A 16,856-nucleotide genomic window follows, 5' to 3' on the forward strand; every position below is an offset into this window, starting at 1 on the left:
GCCTCCTCTCATCTTTCCCATCGTAGCTCCTTGAATCGAAACTTCACCTGGATGTGACTACTGACCAGTCCCATAGTCTCCTCACGCCGGATTCATTCATGTTTCAAGTCCATCTATGCAAATAATTTTCTACTCGACTTCGACCACCTTAGAAATCATCTGGGAATTTCGCACCTCCATCTTCGCCAACGGTAACTTTGATCTTCTTCATCCCAAAACCTGGAGGAGGCTTCGGTCTATCACCTGGTCTACCTCCTCCACCGCCCATGCCCTTCCCTCCACCACCTCCCACAAGGCGAGGTGGTCCACCTTGACCGAAATGTTGAACTATGGGTGGACCCTTAGCTGGACCTCTTATACGGTCTATCACATTCAACCTTGCGAATTTCTGGACATTCGTACCTTGTCCTCTTACTCCTAGATCTTGATCCGAGGATGGTGTCCAGTATCGGACATGAGAGGTGGAAGAGGTTGGGTCAAGTATAGGATTGACAAGGAATGGATGAGCTTCTGCAAAAGCGAACAAAGTGGTCAGCATGTCACGACGGGTCTTGGCCATTCCTGTATATGTATATGGGTGACTGACCTGTATTGAGGACGTAGTCATCCAAAGATAATACGTCAGGTTCAGATTGAAGTAAGAAGTGGTACCTAAGATGAAGAGCTCAGCATGCAAATCGTATCGTTAATAATGACCATTTCGAACCCACTTGAAAGTCTCTGCCAGCGCGAAACTCTCCATGTTATCTCCAAACCTCAACTGTCCTCTTTCTTTCGTCACGTCATCTACGCTCGATATTCCCCCATCGACTTTGGCAGTCTGCATCCAACTGACAAACATTTTCCATCCCTTTTCTTGCCATTGTCTATCACCCGTTAATCTATACATGTAGAAGATCGATTCGATCGTCTCAGGTCGATTTATACCTCTTCCTACTACTTTCCTCGCACCTGTCGGTCTACCTTTCAACTTTTTCGCATATTTGACTGGATTCATAGCTGGATCTCTGGGACGGACAGGTGCTCCATCTACATTCCATCTTAACAGACCACCCATATCTTTATGTGTCCCTGCGATAGTACCGCCGTTGTTTATTGCATCTTCAATATCTTCGGAAGATATTGGTGGTTTGTACGATTCTAAGTTATCTAGAGTTATGTTCTCGTACATCACCGCTTCATCATGCGGTTGATACCATTCCATCACCTCTGGTTGTAAACCCGTAGGCGTATCTGCAGATAACCAATAACAAGTTTTTGTTAATTTCTCAGCATCAACCATATCACCTTCTCTACCATTCAACAATTTCGCTCCTAATCCTAACATCGCTCCTGCGAAACATGTCAGATGTTCTAACTCGTGTATCAATCTTCCATTTTCGAATTTACCAATCGTGAACAATTCTCTGTCCGGTACAATTTCTATATCCTTATATAAGACCTCTTTGGCTTTATCGATCGATTCTTCATATACCTTCTTCCAAATCTGGGCATGTTGGTTATTACCCAAAAGCTTGTATGTCTTGATGAGATATTCGTAGTACGAATCAGCCAGACCACCAAAAGTGAATCCACCCGATTGGATGTGTTCTAATGCAGTATCAGGTTGGAACCACATAGGGATCAAGGGCGGCTGAGTCGAACGAGGTATGACTCTTTCTTCGAGGTAATCCATTGCTCTCTGAGCTAGATCGAACCATTTTCGATCATTGGTCACTTGAGATAATCTGATGAGTTCCAATGACATTGATCCGACCTCCGCTATGGATACTGTCGAAAGATGGATCATCTCTCCTTCAGGTAAACCAGGATCAATCCGACCTGCAGGTAATCCAGATACAGTATCGAAGGCTTTTCCCAAAACATTCGCTAGGTCTTCTGCTCGTTCTACCAATAACTTATCACCTGATAGATCGTATGCTCCAAGTAATCCACCGAGATACCTAATACCAGTCTCAAACACCGGTAAACCGACACCTTTATCCCGTGATAGCGCGTACACTTCGCCCGTACCTTCTTCATCTTCCGTGATATAGCCTGATGACCAATCTCGACCATTGACCCAATGGAAGTTCACTTGGTTGATATGTGCTCGGCAGAGGTTGTATTCGTCTGAGAAACCCATTAGCAGGAGAGTATCGAGGGAATCGATGATAGTCGCGCCCCAGCTAGAAAGCAAAACGTGAGTTGAATACCTATTGTGCTCAACCCAGTACAACTCACCCGTTGAAAGGATTGGACGGTGTCTGCGAGACAGGTCTGACCTCGTCGTGGCCTGTCAACAGTAGATCAGCAATGATTCCACTTTAAGTCATACTCTGATGTAGCGTAAAAAGGCAGTGCTGTATAGTGAATACGTCTCATATATAAGTCGTATACACTACCTGACTTGCATGTGGATAAAATTGAGATGAAATGACGCCAAATGAAATCAAATCCACTCACCCCAAGCATGTCTTTTGTAAGCTTCCCAGGCATGTTTGAACCCTCTCTTCACCGCATCCCTTCTACTCTCCCTCTCCTTCTTCTGCTGAGCGTTCTCCCACGTATCCCTTCCCCTTGCGAAACCACTCCACTGGACCTTCTTCATATCGCCTTTCTGACCTTTCCAATCCTCCGGTCTCCTCTCTTCCATCCACATCTTCGACCACGCATCAGCGGGTATGACATTTCTCGGTTTCTCCTCGTTGGGCGGCGTAGGCGAGATGATCATCCGTAATTTATCATCTGGAAATACATCTTCTCTAGGTGGTGAGGAATCTCTCGGGTTGATTTCTGGTAATAACTCTTCGGGTGGTGGGAGGAGCGATAAGTCAGGATGTAATGGTGCGATAGGTTGAACCCAATCTTGAATATAATGGTCACCGTTATTGTCAACTACGAATTCGTATTCTGATACTGACGAGGAGGTTTTCGTAGGTTCATACCCCATGTTAGGTGGTGGTCGTTTAGGTTTACCACCAAATGGTAACCAGTTCTTCCACCCTTTTTCTCCTCCTCCTTCACCATCTTCATCTTCATCATCGTCGTCGTCATCATCGTCAATATCGTAATCATCATCTTCATAATCATCACCTCCTGACCAATCGTGACCGTGCCCGTGTCCGTGATGAGGCGATGGTGGACCATGATGATGAGGTAGAGGGGGTGGTACGAGATCCCTGTGTGGTCCACCACTACCGCTCTCATAGAAATAAAACACAACTCCAAATAATACTAATCCACCTATTATCCATCTAGGTTTCCTACTTACGAACCGCCTGGCTATCTTGGTAGGGGATGATAAACCCTTTTCGATGTCTTGCGAATATGCTGGTGTGTAGGGCATGGTCTTTCCGTTCTGTTTGGGTGAGAGCATCGCTCGAGGGCGGTAGTCGTATTGAGGGGATTATATAATATCGATGTGATTGGACATAGAGGCTACTATCTACCAGATTGACATCATGATATCAGTGAAATGTAGATAGATACAATGGAATTGTGATGAGCTTGATGTTGGGCTCGATGAAAGGGATGTGAGTATAAAAGATGTCACTTGCCAGCTGATATTCTATGATAGATCCCCGTTTTCCTTGGATGTCCACCGATCTGATGACTATTGTATCCGACCAGCGGGACGTCGATGTAAGTAGCTGAAGTTTATGATATCAGGTGTCACAGTGAGAATGAATGTGAATGTGGTGAATGTGACAATTAACAAGGACTTTGAGCTGTGACGCGTGGACCGTGGACCGTTGTTGCTCGTCTTGGCACCTTCCGCTTCCTGTGGCAAATCAAGAATCAAGATCTGATGAACTCCACTCCAGTCCTTGTGGTACCTGTCTCATATCGCAGAGCTTATGCATCGGCTATGGCAAGATCTGAGAGGGATGTCACTAGCAAATGCCGGTATCGCTCTGATCGATAGAGGACATGATCATCAAACGGATTAGGCGATTTGAGATGTGCTGCCATAAACAGTTGACAAATGCCAGTGGCAACCATAGTATAATCTCAAAGCTGCCTCATCGAACACTATTCGATATGCATATTACATATCATTCTTCTATACCTGTAACCCAAATTATAACGTTGCAAAATATCTATTCCTGTTCAAATCCAACTTACTGTATCTACAGTAGTTTATTATACTTTTATGTGTATTTTTCGGTCTTGTATCTTTTTTTTTTATTGATGACTTGCAAGAAGAGGGTTTACCTTTCGTCTGTGCTCGACATTATCGCTCTAGTCTCTTTAGTCTCTTGGAGCTCGGCCATTATAGTCCTGTCCTGGAACGGCCGTATAATTCCCATGACAATCGTATTCCCAATCGATCTCTTCAACTCTCTGCTGCAAAGCTTTCACCACGTTGTCGAATGAGCATAATCCATCTTTGTTCCACTCGCAACCTTGGTACGATTGATCGATGGGAAGAACAGCATCGTTCCTACGGTATCACGGTGTTCATGGCATTAGCATTCGGCGTTGATAATGACGATGCGGTTGAGGGACTTACAAGATGAATCTGATTTGCTTGGAAGGAGAGGTATTTTGACATTCCAATACCTGAATAACCAAGTGAGTAGCGAATGGAACAACCTGAGAAGCTTTGAAAGAGCTTTGAGTCCTCTTGTCGGTAGGTAAGGGGCCTGAACTGAATAACGCTGAAAGGTTCAGAGCGGTGAATGTATCGAGCAGAATGACTTCGTGAGTTGCATCAGCGTAGATCGACTGGTTCAATGGGAAGTAGGTGGGGTTATTGTCCAAAGTCGAGTTGATTGAGTTGTCCGCTGCGGGATTGGGGGTCTGAGTGAATCGAGCCACAAATTCTGATAAGAAGCCTTTACCCTGGGCTGCAGCTACGGGTGATCCCGCGCCGTTGTTGTAGTAGAATGAGATATCGTAGTAGCTACAATTACGTGCAAAGCAGTCATCAGCATCGACACCCACTTTTTTTCCTGGTGCGTAGAGATCACGGAAGCTTGTGAGACATTGAGATAAAGCAGTATGGAAGATGAGCTATGTCGCAGATGAGCTACTCACTACTCGTAATTCTCAAAGTCCTCTTTCGTGAACAATTTACAGAAAGCTGAGTAACCTAAAGCGTCCGTCTCGTAAGAGCACAATTGGAGCATAGCGATAATATCGGTCGAAGTGAAATTGACTCCTGTTATTTGACCTTGAAGCCTATCGATCGTTCCATTAAAGGCATTCTTCGCAAAGGCGCTAGCAGCTGTTGATCCTATGCTTCCTCGAGACGCCACGTTCGAGTTGGTGCAGGTCTCATATGGCGCTCCCTGAACGTTTCAAAAATCAGCCTTAATCCTTTGCCGCGTGAACTTTGTCCTAGTATTACTCACAGTATTATTGACACCCGACGTTTCAACCATGATTTCAATATTGACCTGATCCATATACTCTGGGACACCGAACATGCCCGCCGCAAAGTTCTCAGCGGTCTTTACCATCCTATCCTGCGATTCCGTTCTGAAAACAGGTAAAGTCCCTTGTTCCGTGAAGTTGTTGAGGAGATATCCATATTGTTGTCTGAATGCAGCACCCAAAGCGAAATTCTGCAATCTACCACTAACAGTCAAAAGCTCTGCACCCAACTTGAATGTCCAATCATTCAAAAATTCTAATTCTCCCCAAGCGTTGAATCCACCTTGTTGTTTAGTGGCATTTGCCATCTTCCCGCTGAATTGATATGGTGCTGAACCACTCGTTGGGTATCGCGCACCATGTCTGTACAACAGATGGACCTGGGTGACTGAGCATCCCTCAGGAGCCAAAGGGGTGGTATCGTTAAGACCGTAAAACGAAGATGGGACTGAATACCATGGTGAGAGATTACCCCAATACTTTGATATGTCGATATTCTGATCGCCATCTTCTGGTTGATCGACGACTAAAGGATAAGATGATAATGATCCGGTGTTGTAGGCATAAGAAGCGGCCGTTTGGACGGCAGCTGGCTCTACGCCTGTTACGGTCACTCCCGGGTAACCTACGCCGGTCTCACCAGGGAAAAGATCGCTGTTGACTTTGGCTATGGCCCATCGCAAAGAGTAAGTGAGACTGTTTTTGGGGGGATAAGGGCAGGCTGGCAAAGGGTCATGCACTTACTACCTGTGGGAGGGAATATATCAGATGTGGTAGATCCGACATACGCTTCTGCTTTTTTGTCGAGTACTACCGCACTGGCAAGGTAAGGGAGCAGACCAAGTAAGACCAAGAGCATCATTTTGTCGGATGGTATACGATGGTATCAGAGAGGAAAGGGCTGTTTCTTCCACATCTTGTTAGAACGGGCTACATATATATACTGGAGCAGATATCTTCAATGAACTTTTTCGTTCTGGTCTGCTGCAGCGTTGAACGTCATCGGGGACTGATTTACCCGAAATTACAGTATAATTTGGCAGGCACCATCAAGATCTTTTGATCTGTTTGAACGTGTGTTTTGAATGCGGGCGTCGCCGTTCTATTATCACTCATGCAGTTCTAAGAATAGCTCATCCGACTCACGTTCATTGCCAAGCTGACATTTGGAACCTCATGTAGTTGTGTGATTTTGAAGAACGTTTCAAAGATATCAAGATTCCAACAAGTGGGAATCGTCATCGCGCGAGGACTGATAGATCATTGGTGGCCCCTGGGAAGCTGGTTGATTCGCCCGTGGACGAACAACGGGAACGTGCACGTGTACCATCTGAAACGAAGCGACATGACAGAAATCTAGATAAGACTTTGGGAATGAGCTCGCTGGTCATATTGTTTGAGCCATTAGCAACGGTCCGCTATGAAGGCTTTTACTAGCACATAAACTCTTCAAATAGTACGGCTGCAAGCGATATGCTTACAGAGATGAAAAGATGTAGGGAAGTGATACACGCTGTAAATTACACGTTGACTTCCTACGTTTTACTGGACCCTAGACGGAGACGTGGTTATGATCGTGTCTATCAGCTCGAAGACGTTCATCCATATGCAGTGAGCTGAGTGATCCTTTCTCATCCTGTGGATAGTTGACCTAAAGTGATGCCGTCGATTCCACTGACTCCGTTCAGCTCGATTCCACTGAACTGAGTGACCTTTTGTTTCCCTGGTCGTGCATAGTGTATTACTTCATCCCATGGATGGGTCAATGGTCCTGGATGGACGATGTTGTATGGGTCCAACTTGCTGGAGCTGTAAAGGACCCTCTCGCGTGGCTTTTGACTAAATAACGCACTGACCTCATATCGCACTGACCACCGTGACTTGGAAGTGTATGTTCATGAACGATTTACTTTCCTCGCGCTTTCACCTTCCTCTTCCACTTCAACTCACCTCTGTCTCCATCCTCAACTCGATAGCAGCAAGGTATCCCTAAGTCAGTGATTATCTCCCCTCATCAGCTGGAAAGGGTCTTGAGCTGACAATAAGATGGTAGATATCCCAGAGTACCTGTCACCTGCTCCGTCACCGTCAGAATGATCTCTTCCCAAAAACCTACTACTCCCATCCCAAAGACACATCCCCATCCTTGCCCGTTCCCCTCGTCTCTGCCCGAACTCATTCAGTCACTTCCGGACGACGTTAAACTTCAAATCGTTGATACCCTCTCCACCTCCTCCTTCCAAAACCTCAAAACACTTACTCGCTTATCGCAAGACTCCTACGATCGATATGCTCCAATGCTGTACAAGAGATTACACATCAAATCGTACGATGTGCCCATCAAGATGAAGTTGATGAACCCGAGATATCGCAAAGGGTATCATCCATTCACCGAAGAGGATGAAAACGCCTATAAGAGATGCAAGGAAAGGAGAATGGGAATCATGGGGTATTGTGAATCTCTCAGATTTGTCAATGAAAATGATATCAGAGCGACTTTGGGTTCAGTATGCGGATTCTCTGATCATCGGGAGATCCCACGAAGTGATGAGGGGAGTAATGGCCCAAAGGTTTTTGCCAATGTCAAATATCTCAGATTTCAAGGAAGATGTTCGGTTATGAATTCTGAGATTGGTTATAAAGATAATAACAAGGTATACTCGTCAAAGCTTCTATGGAAGATGTTGAATCCGACTCATATTCGTATAGATCACTCACCAAGCTCCGAAGATTTCTTGGCACTCGCCTTTTCAACTTTGGAATATTGTGGGTACTTACGATCAAACGATACTCATTGGACCAACATCTCTTCTGTAACTTTACATAGTATCGTACATGGTGTAGTTCAATTCAACCAGAAAGTGGATCAAAGAATTTTCTTCAAGGCGATTGATCAATCTCGACCTCAACGTCAACCTCGACGTGATCATCGGCAGATGGTATTGAACGAAGGTGATTTCACCATTTTAGGTGTACTCTCAAGAACAAGTGACGATAATACGACAAAGAAGATCGAAATTCTCAATTGTCCGAATAATTGGAATGATGTCTTGCTCGATCGCCAACTAGAAGGATTAAGTCCTATCGATGGAGTCATCGAGGTTTTCGGTAGTGAAGAAGGTGAAGCTCGTGTCTGTTGTGGGAGAAGATAGGTTGATACGGTGAGTCACACTGTTATCGATCTTTTCTTGAACCTACGGTCACTTCTTACCATTGTGCGTTACTTCATCAGGGTCAGTCCGTTGGATCAGAGTTGCTACACGATTAGTGGTCAGCTGCCAACAGGCTACAGAACTTTGTATCGTTATGAGAATATGTTCTCGTCTTTCATCAATATCCTTTCATCATTGTACGTAGCTTGTGGATCTAGATCTTGTACAGAGTTTCTTGCCTTTCGACGTCGTATCCCGGTACTTCGTAGTTCAAGTGACTCTATCCAATCCTTCAAAACCGTAACTTTGATCAAACATTCCTTCGCTTTCGAGAATACTCATTCATGTGACTAGACAGAAACACAGTATATACGCTGAATGGTACTTGTCCATACATGTACAGTCGTCACACACCTAATAAGGTACCTAATGCCCAGCCGTACATCGGTAATATCAAATTATCATTTTGATCCGAGAAAGCTTCTAGCAATGTTGCCAGAGTGGTAGTGATAGTGTATGGCAAGGGCTACATCGTACCAAAGGAATATTGTTAGCATTTGGCATTATCTTGAGATGATTTAACTCACTTTGAAAGGATCAACCACCCCGACCATCCACAATAGTCCGGAACAAGCCAACATGGAAAGCAAGAACGCTATACTGCCTTCTACTGTTTTACCTGATGATGTGGTCCATCTGAGTCTACCGATCTTGCGTCCCACTATGCTCGCCTACCGTACAAACACAGTATCAGCTAAATCATTCTGAAGGTAGCGCATCTCAGCTTACCAAAGCATCTCCTATTCCCAACGACAGTACTCCAAAGTAACATAGTATTTCAGATGGGCTATTATCAATTAAGACCAGATTATTAGTTCCCAAATTACATGTCGAATGGTTCCTTGAGTCTTATACAGGACATGTATTGCGCTCACCCTTCGAGCCATAATGGCGAAGCACATCCAGCCAAAAGATAGAAATGACTTAGAATAGCCGTCCCCGAATCTTTATGATCTAAGAATTCATTTAAGAACAAATGGACCGACACGCCAAAAGGCCATAATGCGAAATACCGTATGTACTCTGCGAAATTGAAGGCTGCAAACGCCACGCTGAATGATAAATGGGTGAATGCAGGCTAAGTCATACATAAGGACATGTCAGCTTGCTCATCAGTCAAAGATTTTCAAGACACGAAGACGAGGGAGAAAGCTCACATCCACAGCTATACCAGGTATGAACATGACCACAGCCAAAGCGTGGAAGAACTTCCTTCTTGCATTGACAGACAAAGTAGGTAATCGTTGATCGGCGGCATCCATCATTGAACTTGCCACTCCACTAATCGTATCTCCTTCTTGAGTAGGGATCGGATTATTCGCCATTTCACCTCTGGTAGTATTGTTATTTCCTGGTCCGGGAACAGTATACCTCCTATGTCTTCTCGCTCTGTTCAGTTGTCTATTCCAGCCCGCTACTGATATAGCGGCCAGACCACCCCAATAACTTATAAGAACAGGTCTCGTCCAAGCGTGTTCACCTTCGAAAAACCAGTATACCACCCATACCCATGGATTGCGTCCGCCCAGTAACCACTGAGTCCACAATCCCACCAAGCCTCCACATACTAAGGCTGATCCACCGTAGAAGCCTAGTGCAAGGAGTCGACGATGTACGGGTTTCTCATGTGGGAAACGCAGTCGATGAGCGGGTTTCTGAGCCAGATGACGTGATAGGTATAGTAAAGGGGACAAGAGGAATCCAGCGAGTAAGGACCCAGGTATAAGAGCAAGCTGGAATGTGAGTAACGGCGTGGGAAGTCGGTAAGTCTTGATATAAGGTGTTTGCAATAATACGATCTACATTGGAAATGATGAAGAGTTAGCATATGCTTTCAATGTTTTACAAGGAGAGCTCACCTTCATACGAGTCAAGTTGACCACCTCCATGAACAGTGCTGTCGCAGCATTACATACTACCCCCAATTCGCCAAGGGTGAAGCCTCGTCTGGCCAACCTGACACATACGTAAAGACTGAATTGGTAGAATAGCGTTGCGATGACGATGTCAGACGGTGACATATCTGCATGATCTACATCAGCGAAATGAAGCTATCTCGTGTAGGAATGACTCACCGCTCCATACTCCTCTGCCTATGATGGCAGTGACGATCTTCACAATCACACAGCATCCAGTAACGAGGAAAGCGAAACCGACCACACTCCGTGTCCGTTTCCATTCGCCCAGTCTGAGCCAGTACGTACCACTCGATTGCTGGGCGGACAATTTCGCGTGATCGCTATTATCTCTTTCTAGACTAACTGAACCTATTTGAGGGGATAGAGGGGTAAGAGGAGACTGTTTGGATTGTTTGATTTCGAGATGTAATGATCTTGTTAGATGGACGAGTAAGACGAAGCTGCAAAGGGTGAATAGTTGAACAAGATTACGTCGGGATGTGAGTAATGCTGATAATGATTTGATTGTATTTGATGGTGGGGTGTCCAATGAGTTTGCGAATTTTCGAATGGGTGTGGAAGGTAGCACCAGAGGAAACTCGATATTCCAATTGCCAGGCAAAGGCGACTCGGGATTGTTTGATAGTTGAGTCAAAGCAGCATGTAATAAAGCGGATGCTACAAGTGGTCCAAGTAGTAAAGCGAAGAAGATACCATCATCCAGACTTTCCCTAAAGCCGGATTGTGTCAGAAACAACTATCCTTGCTTGTAAAGGGATAAAGTCGCTCACCTGTATTCCCTAGGTTCCGTACCCCATAAACAACCTCTGCCTCCTATTCCAATCTGACCATCTTCGTCCATGTATCCACTTCTGCTTCGATCATCTTTTCCTGCTAGAAGCGGTGACATCCCAGGAGCTGAGTTGCCAGTGGAACTCCTACTCATTCGTTCTCTGACATTTGCCGATAGTAATGAATGAGGTTGTAGTTGGGGTGATTGGGGTCTACCGTTGGTGGAAGGTTGAGGGGAAGGTAATTTCAGTCTGGTCGGTCGGAATCTGACGCAGGTGTATATAATGGATAACCCTACCAAGAGACTTATCTCTGCACACACAAGTCAGCTATGATGCTTAGCCTTGCGACCATGCCTTGCGAAGCTCACCTCCCGCTAAAGCTTTTTCACCCCAGTCACAACCAAGTTTCCATATTCCCAATATCACCGCTGAGAGCAATATAGCATTCTCGCATCGTTTCCTCGTGATTCTCAGCCTCAGATGTATAGCTCGCCCTTTACCTTTCCAATCGGACCCAAAGAGGGGTATCTGATATCCCATTTCAGCAGGAAGTAGGGTATATGCAGGGGGTACAGGATGATGGTGGGTCGCTTTAGAATGTCGTCGTGCTTGGGCAGAATTGCGGTTCAGAGGCGGACCAGGTGAGGGAGTAGCTCTAAACATGGAAAAAATCAGCTTGATCAGCTTCGACTACTTGATCCAGTACTGTAACATCTTTGGTGAGATCGTTCATTCGTGACTTACACTCTGTCCTGTTCCATCTGTTCTGCAACTTTCCTCTGTTTCATCTGTTCATTCTCTATCTCCGTTTGATCGCCATTTAGATCATCCAGGTATTCCCTATTATCTTCGCTCCCGCTAATCCACGAAGGCGAGCTGGCAGATGCTCCGTAACCATATTGACTGGTTGACGCATATTCATTATCATTTCCATTTCCATCTCCATCTCCATCATTCTCGGTGACTACAGCATCTCCGTTACCCTGCGGACGGGTTGCTTTGTCGGGTTGAAAACGGGGTAGAGATCCTTTACTTGGTGCTCTGTTCTTGCTTCTTATCGTAGAAGATGAGCTTGCACCGAAAGACTTCCTGGAAGATCGTCCATTGGTCCCATTGCTAGATCCTCCGACCCCACCTCCAAAAGGAAGGGGGGAGGACCTAGGGGAAGATGTAGGAAGGGCTGATTCGGGAGGTGGGGACGGTGAAGATGATGAGCGTGACAATGATCTTGGTCTGACGCTAGGTCTATGGTGATGATGGTGATGAGAGTGGTGATGATGCCCTCTAGAGGGTAGCGGGATTTGAGAGGTCACTTTGGTGATCTGTCTATGTGCGATGAAAGGAAGGAAAGTAGGATCCGGATGACCGAAAGTTGCTATTCGTTGTAGAAGACGTTGGTACAACGATCAGTCACTGCGAGTTTATATAAGGGTCTGACTTCGTTTCCAGACAAGAAGGCGCAGGCTCCTCTACTTGTCGGGTTCGAGTCAGATGTAGGAGATGAGATGCGAATGAATGCTGTGTCAATGTCAATGTCGATATTGTTTTCGGTGACGACGTGGTTCATCAAAGTGGAGGTGAAAAATGACAAAACATCCTCAATGACTTCGAGTGGTTGTACTGCTATACAACATCCAGATTCGGATGCGGCGGAGAGACCGTCTATCGATACAATAAGACTAATGGACATCGCCATGCATACACACAAATGAAAGATGCAGCTCATATATCAAAGAATCGGGCTAGCGGGCCCAGCGAGAGCGCCATATCCACCTTACAACTTCAACCTCTTCCCACCCTCTCTGTCCCCACTTTGCTCTCCACCCATTCCTCGTTTCTTCGACTTATCAGTCTCCTTATTCCCTTTGCCAATGACCGTCACACCTTTCCCAGATTTCACTAATCCCTTCAATGCCTCTTCTTTCTCATCCCTGACCGATTTCTTCTTCTTGTTTCCATACAGATCTGCCATACCGCTCAATTTCTTCTGTTGGGCTTGTTTCACCTTTCGGTTCTTCTGTCTGGCGCGCTGTGCCTCTTCAGGCGTCAACTCGGATCGAGCAACAAGAGAAGCCGATGTGGGCGGTTGGAATAATTCTTCTGGTGCTAACATCGTTGAAGTGCCCATTGTAGATGGAAGGGCAGTCTCCATTGTTGTGGTGGGTAAGTCAGAGATCGTACTGATTTGAGCTTTAGGCTGTGGGAGTTGTCGGCGCTGTCAGCACCAAAACACGACAAGCAAATCGTCCGGAAAGGAAGATACTCACAGCCTTGGGAACAAAGTTCAAACTACTCAAAGCATCCAACTTGTAACAGACCTCATCCCATAGCTTATCGATCTCATCATGTTGCTTCTTCAACTTCTCATCACGTTGATCCGTCACTTTCGTACCGGACGAAGCAGCTTGGTATTCTTCCTCGTATATCTGAGCGAGGGATTTGTTCGATTGAGTATCTTGTAATTCGAAATACCTCGATGGTAAGAATGGCGTGGGCTCGTAAGCTCGTACTCGGACTGGCGAATCAAAGTTGTTCTATAATTGCGTATCACATCAGCTAACCTGACTCTGTTCAACTCAACCCACGGTAGAAGACTCACATCCAATATCCTAGTCTTGATGATTTCCTCCAAAGATTTGACACTCTCATCTGTAATGACGGGAACGACTTTTTGAACTTGTTCGAAATCCAAATTTTCCTCCAATAATGAATTTTCAGGTCTAGCTTTCGAGGTAGCTTCTCCTAACAATGTCCAATCTTTCGGTCCGACAGCTTCAGATTCTAATTCAGCAATCTGCTGTGCCAGAGCAAGTTGCCGCTTCTCATGGTTTGATAGGTCTACACGATAAGGTAAGCCGTTAGCTAAATTGGACTTGCTTGTAGGGACAGAATTGCACGACAATCAGATGGTATAAATGACTCACTCTTCTCCTCTTGCTCTTCTTCGTCATCGCTATCAAACAAATCACCCTTCATACGTCCCATAGTGTCGTACGCGGCATTCTCATCATCTTCCTCCCCATCTTGGCCATCTTCTCCCATGAGATCATCTTCGTCGAACCTTACGCCTTTGCCTTTTCCTTTTCCTTTAGCTTTGACTTTCGGTTCTTTGGCTTTTCCTTTGCCTTTAGCGGTAGCAGCAGGTGTGGGTAGACCTCTCGGTTTTTCGAAGAAATCGGAGTACATGATTTCTATGTTATTCTCAGATCAGCTTCATCGCTCACCGATCGTTGAATGCAAGACATTTCTTGCTGATTAATACCTCACCTTCATCATCCCCTGCACCAGAGAGCATCATATCCCCTACATCCTGCAATTCCTCTTCATCATCCTCATCACCTCCTAATCTACCGGAAGTCAATCGTCCAGCTTCTAGTTCTTCAGTCTGTCGATTGAATTCGTCGATGGAGAAGAAATCGTCATCAAGGGTTGGGTGTGCTTTTTTACCTCTTTGTTGTGGTTGAGAGGGACCTGCACCAAATAGAGCGGACATATCGTCGTCTTCGTCATCTTCCTCTTCCTCGTCCCCCTCTGACTCCTCTTGTTCGACGTCCTCCTCGTCATCTTCTTCTCCATCAGTATCGATTTCATCCATCTCGACATCTTCTTCCTCTTCATCACTTCCTTCTAACTCCACTTCTTCTTCTTCGCTTCCAACAATTCCCTCATCCTCTTCTTCTTCGCTCTCACTGATCTCCTCATCCTCTTCGTCATCCTCTTCATCCTCATCACTATCCTCATCATCATCCAGATCATCCATCAACTCCCTCAGTTCCTCATCATCCATCTCAGCAGCCTGCGTCTCCCCAGACTCAATCAACATCTGTCTAAATTCCTCTATCGTCATATCTTCATCACTGTCATCTTCATCTTCAACATCGCTTTCCAGGTCCTGTAGTTGATCTTCTTCTTCTAGGTTATTGGACCCTCCAACTTCTTTGACGACCTTCGATAAAGCCTCGGAACGTAATTCCAGTTGAGCCCATACCTGTTCCGGATCCAGTCCATCTACTGTCAATACCGATAATGGGGTATACGGTAAGAAAGACTCGACATCTGGCTTAGCATCCTCTTGTTCCTTGTCCTGTTCCGATTTCGATTTCTGTTTGGATTGAGAGCGGGTATTGATGGATGGTGGTTCGAGTATCGATAGTAGGAAGGGATGTAAGTGAGAATGTGAGAGAGGTTCAAGTGATATACCTAAAAACATACCGTAAGCTCAAATGATACCTTTGTCATAGTCCACATGTTACATAGTACTTTATGAGTAATCGAAACGAGAACTGGTACTTACCCAGGTCAAAGATATCTTTGGTAACTTGCAGAGCTTTCTCAGCGACTTGCTGATCTCCTTCGGAAGAAGCTAATATCCATGGTTTCTGTTCTATCAATTCCGATAATTCACCTAAACTTCCGGAAAGTGGTTTTGAGAGAGATTCTGGTATAGAACCTGACTCATTGACCTCTGACATCTTGCTCAATACTGTCTATGGAGTGCTATGGAGTGTACTACTGTACAGGGCAAGATAGAAATCAAAATTATCTCGTCGAAAGGGAAGGGGAAGGAGTGGACATGGAAATCTTGAAAATACCGGATCATCCCCCACGTGGGAACAATCGACAGTAATATGCCACGTCACTCCCGAGATGCGTAGCGAAGAGGATGCGAGGAGAAAGAGCTGACCGACCATATTGAGGAATGGGAATGTACGAGTATGCGAAACATAACCTAACCCTAAAATAAATATGTTGCACTACTGTATCACACCTGTGAGAACATGTCTGGATGAGATCTACAATCCAGAGACAGACGTACGACGCTTGACATCATTCGTTGCCTAAGGTCCTCCACAGATGAACATTCTCACATTATTCAAAATGAACCAGCTCCATTTGCTTACTTGATCTCAGCCACTCAGCTCATCACCTCAAACAGGCCACCGGACAAGTGATCCTCCTAATAGATAACCCAGTCGACTTACAGTACTCAACAATGGTAAGTCAACGTCCTACACTGTCCTGACTCCCCTTTCGCTCATACTATTCAACTCGTAGGGCCTCTGTCTCTCTCATCCACACCATCATCGAACAGTCGTCATTGATCCAATGCCTCCACCTATGTTCGTCGCGCCCATCGGAATGCGAAGACGACACGTAGTTGTTACGCACGTACACCCCGGACGAAGGGGGTTCCATGGTCACCCCGGAATGGGTAGGCAAGGGTATGGAGGTTATGGAGGATATGGCGGTGGTAGGAGACGTTGAGAAAGATACAAGGCAGTCAAAGGAGGTTGGCAACAACGATCAAAGAAGCATTCTTGAAGATGCAGATGTAGATGCAGATGGAAGAGTATCGAGGTACTGTGTATTCGAAATTGTCGAGGTGCAGTATTGGAAGATGTTGTATAGATGCACTCACCCCGTGTTGTCGAGCTGACTTGCTGTGATGATGAAATCTACCGCATCATATAGTACTGATGTCATACCTCCATGTCGGGAGGGAACATGCTGTGAAAGGAGGTACATCCCACAACGCGCAAGTCGTCGGCAGGTCTTCGAAGAGCATGCTTGAACTTGAAGGGATCCCCATC

General features: G+C 45.6%; 4 protein-coding genes across 4 annotated transcripts; 1 reads left to right on the plus strand and 3 right to left on the minus strand.

Moving 5' to 3' along the window:
- Window positions 1-148: 148 nt before the first annotated feature.
- L199_007923 (uncharacterized protein) lies at window positions 149-3,358 on the minus strand (the record flags this gene model as incomplete). The annotated part of the gene is made up of 5 exons (XM_064893609.1): window positions 149-510; window positions 587-651; window positions 711-2,168; window positions 2,224-2,275; window positions 2,446-3,358. The coding sequence occupies 5 exons, from the start codon at window positions 3,356-3,358 to the stop codon at window positions 149-151; spliced, it is 2,850 nt and encodes a 949-aa protein (XP_064749681.1).
- Window positions 3,359-4,233: 875 nt separating this feature from the next.
- On the minus strand, window positions 4,234-6,223 carry L199_007924 (uncharacterized protein; the record flags this gene model as incomplete). The annotated part of the gene is made up of 5 exons (XM_064893610.1): window positions 4,234-4,426; window positions 4,496-4,888; window positions 5,023-5,276; window positions 5,340-6,028; window positions 6,106-6,223. The coding sequence occupies 5 exons, from the start codon at window positions 6,221-6,223 to the stop codon at window positions 4,234-4,236; spliced, it is 1,647 nt and encodes a 548-aa protein (XP_064749682.1).
- A 1,231-nt stretch (window positions 6,224-7,454) lies between these two features.
- Window positions 7,455-8,513, plus strand: L199_007925 (uncharacterized protein; the record flags this gene model as incomplete). Its single annotated transcript, XM_064893611.1, has 1 exon — window positions 7,455-8,513. One exon carries the CDS (start codon window positions 7,455-7,457, stop codon window positions 8,511-8,513), a length of 1,059 nt encoding a protein of 352 aa, XP_064749683.1.
- Window positions 8,514-8,919: 406 nt separating this feature from the next.
- Window positions 8,920-15,737, minus strand: L199_007926 (uncharacterized protein; the record flags this gene model as incomplete). Its single annotated transcript, XM_064893612.1, has 16 exons — window positions 8,920-9,039; window positions 9,101-9,244; window positions 9,303-9,360; window positions 9,449-9,651; window positions 9,731-10,372; window positions 10,433-10,596; window positions 10,649-11,202; window positions 11,263-11,575; window positions 11,634-11,920; window positions 12,010-12,510; window positions 13,044-13,462; window positions 13,533-13,799; window positions 13,865-14,103; window positions 14,190-14,456; window positions 14,533-15,465; window positions 15,560-15,737. 16 exons carry the CDS (start codon window positions 15,735-15,737, stop codon window positions 8,920-8,922), a joined length of 5,289 nt encoding a protein of 1,762 aa, XP_064749684.1.
- Window positions 15,738-16,856: the final 1,119 nt, after the last annotated feature.

The sequence above is a fragment of the Kwoniella botswanensis genome, chromosome 3 (genome assembly GCF_036426115.1).
Source record: "Kwoniella botswanensis chromosome 3, complete sequence".
NCBI classification, from domain to species: domain Eukaryota; kingdom Fungi; phylum Basidiomycota; class Tremellomycetes; order Tremellales; family Cryptococcaceae; genus Kwoniella; species Kwoniella botswanensis.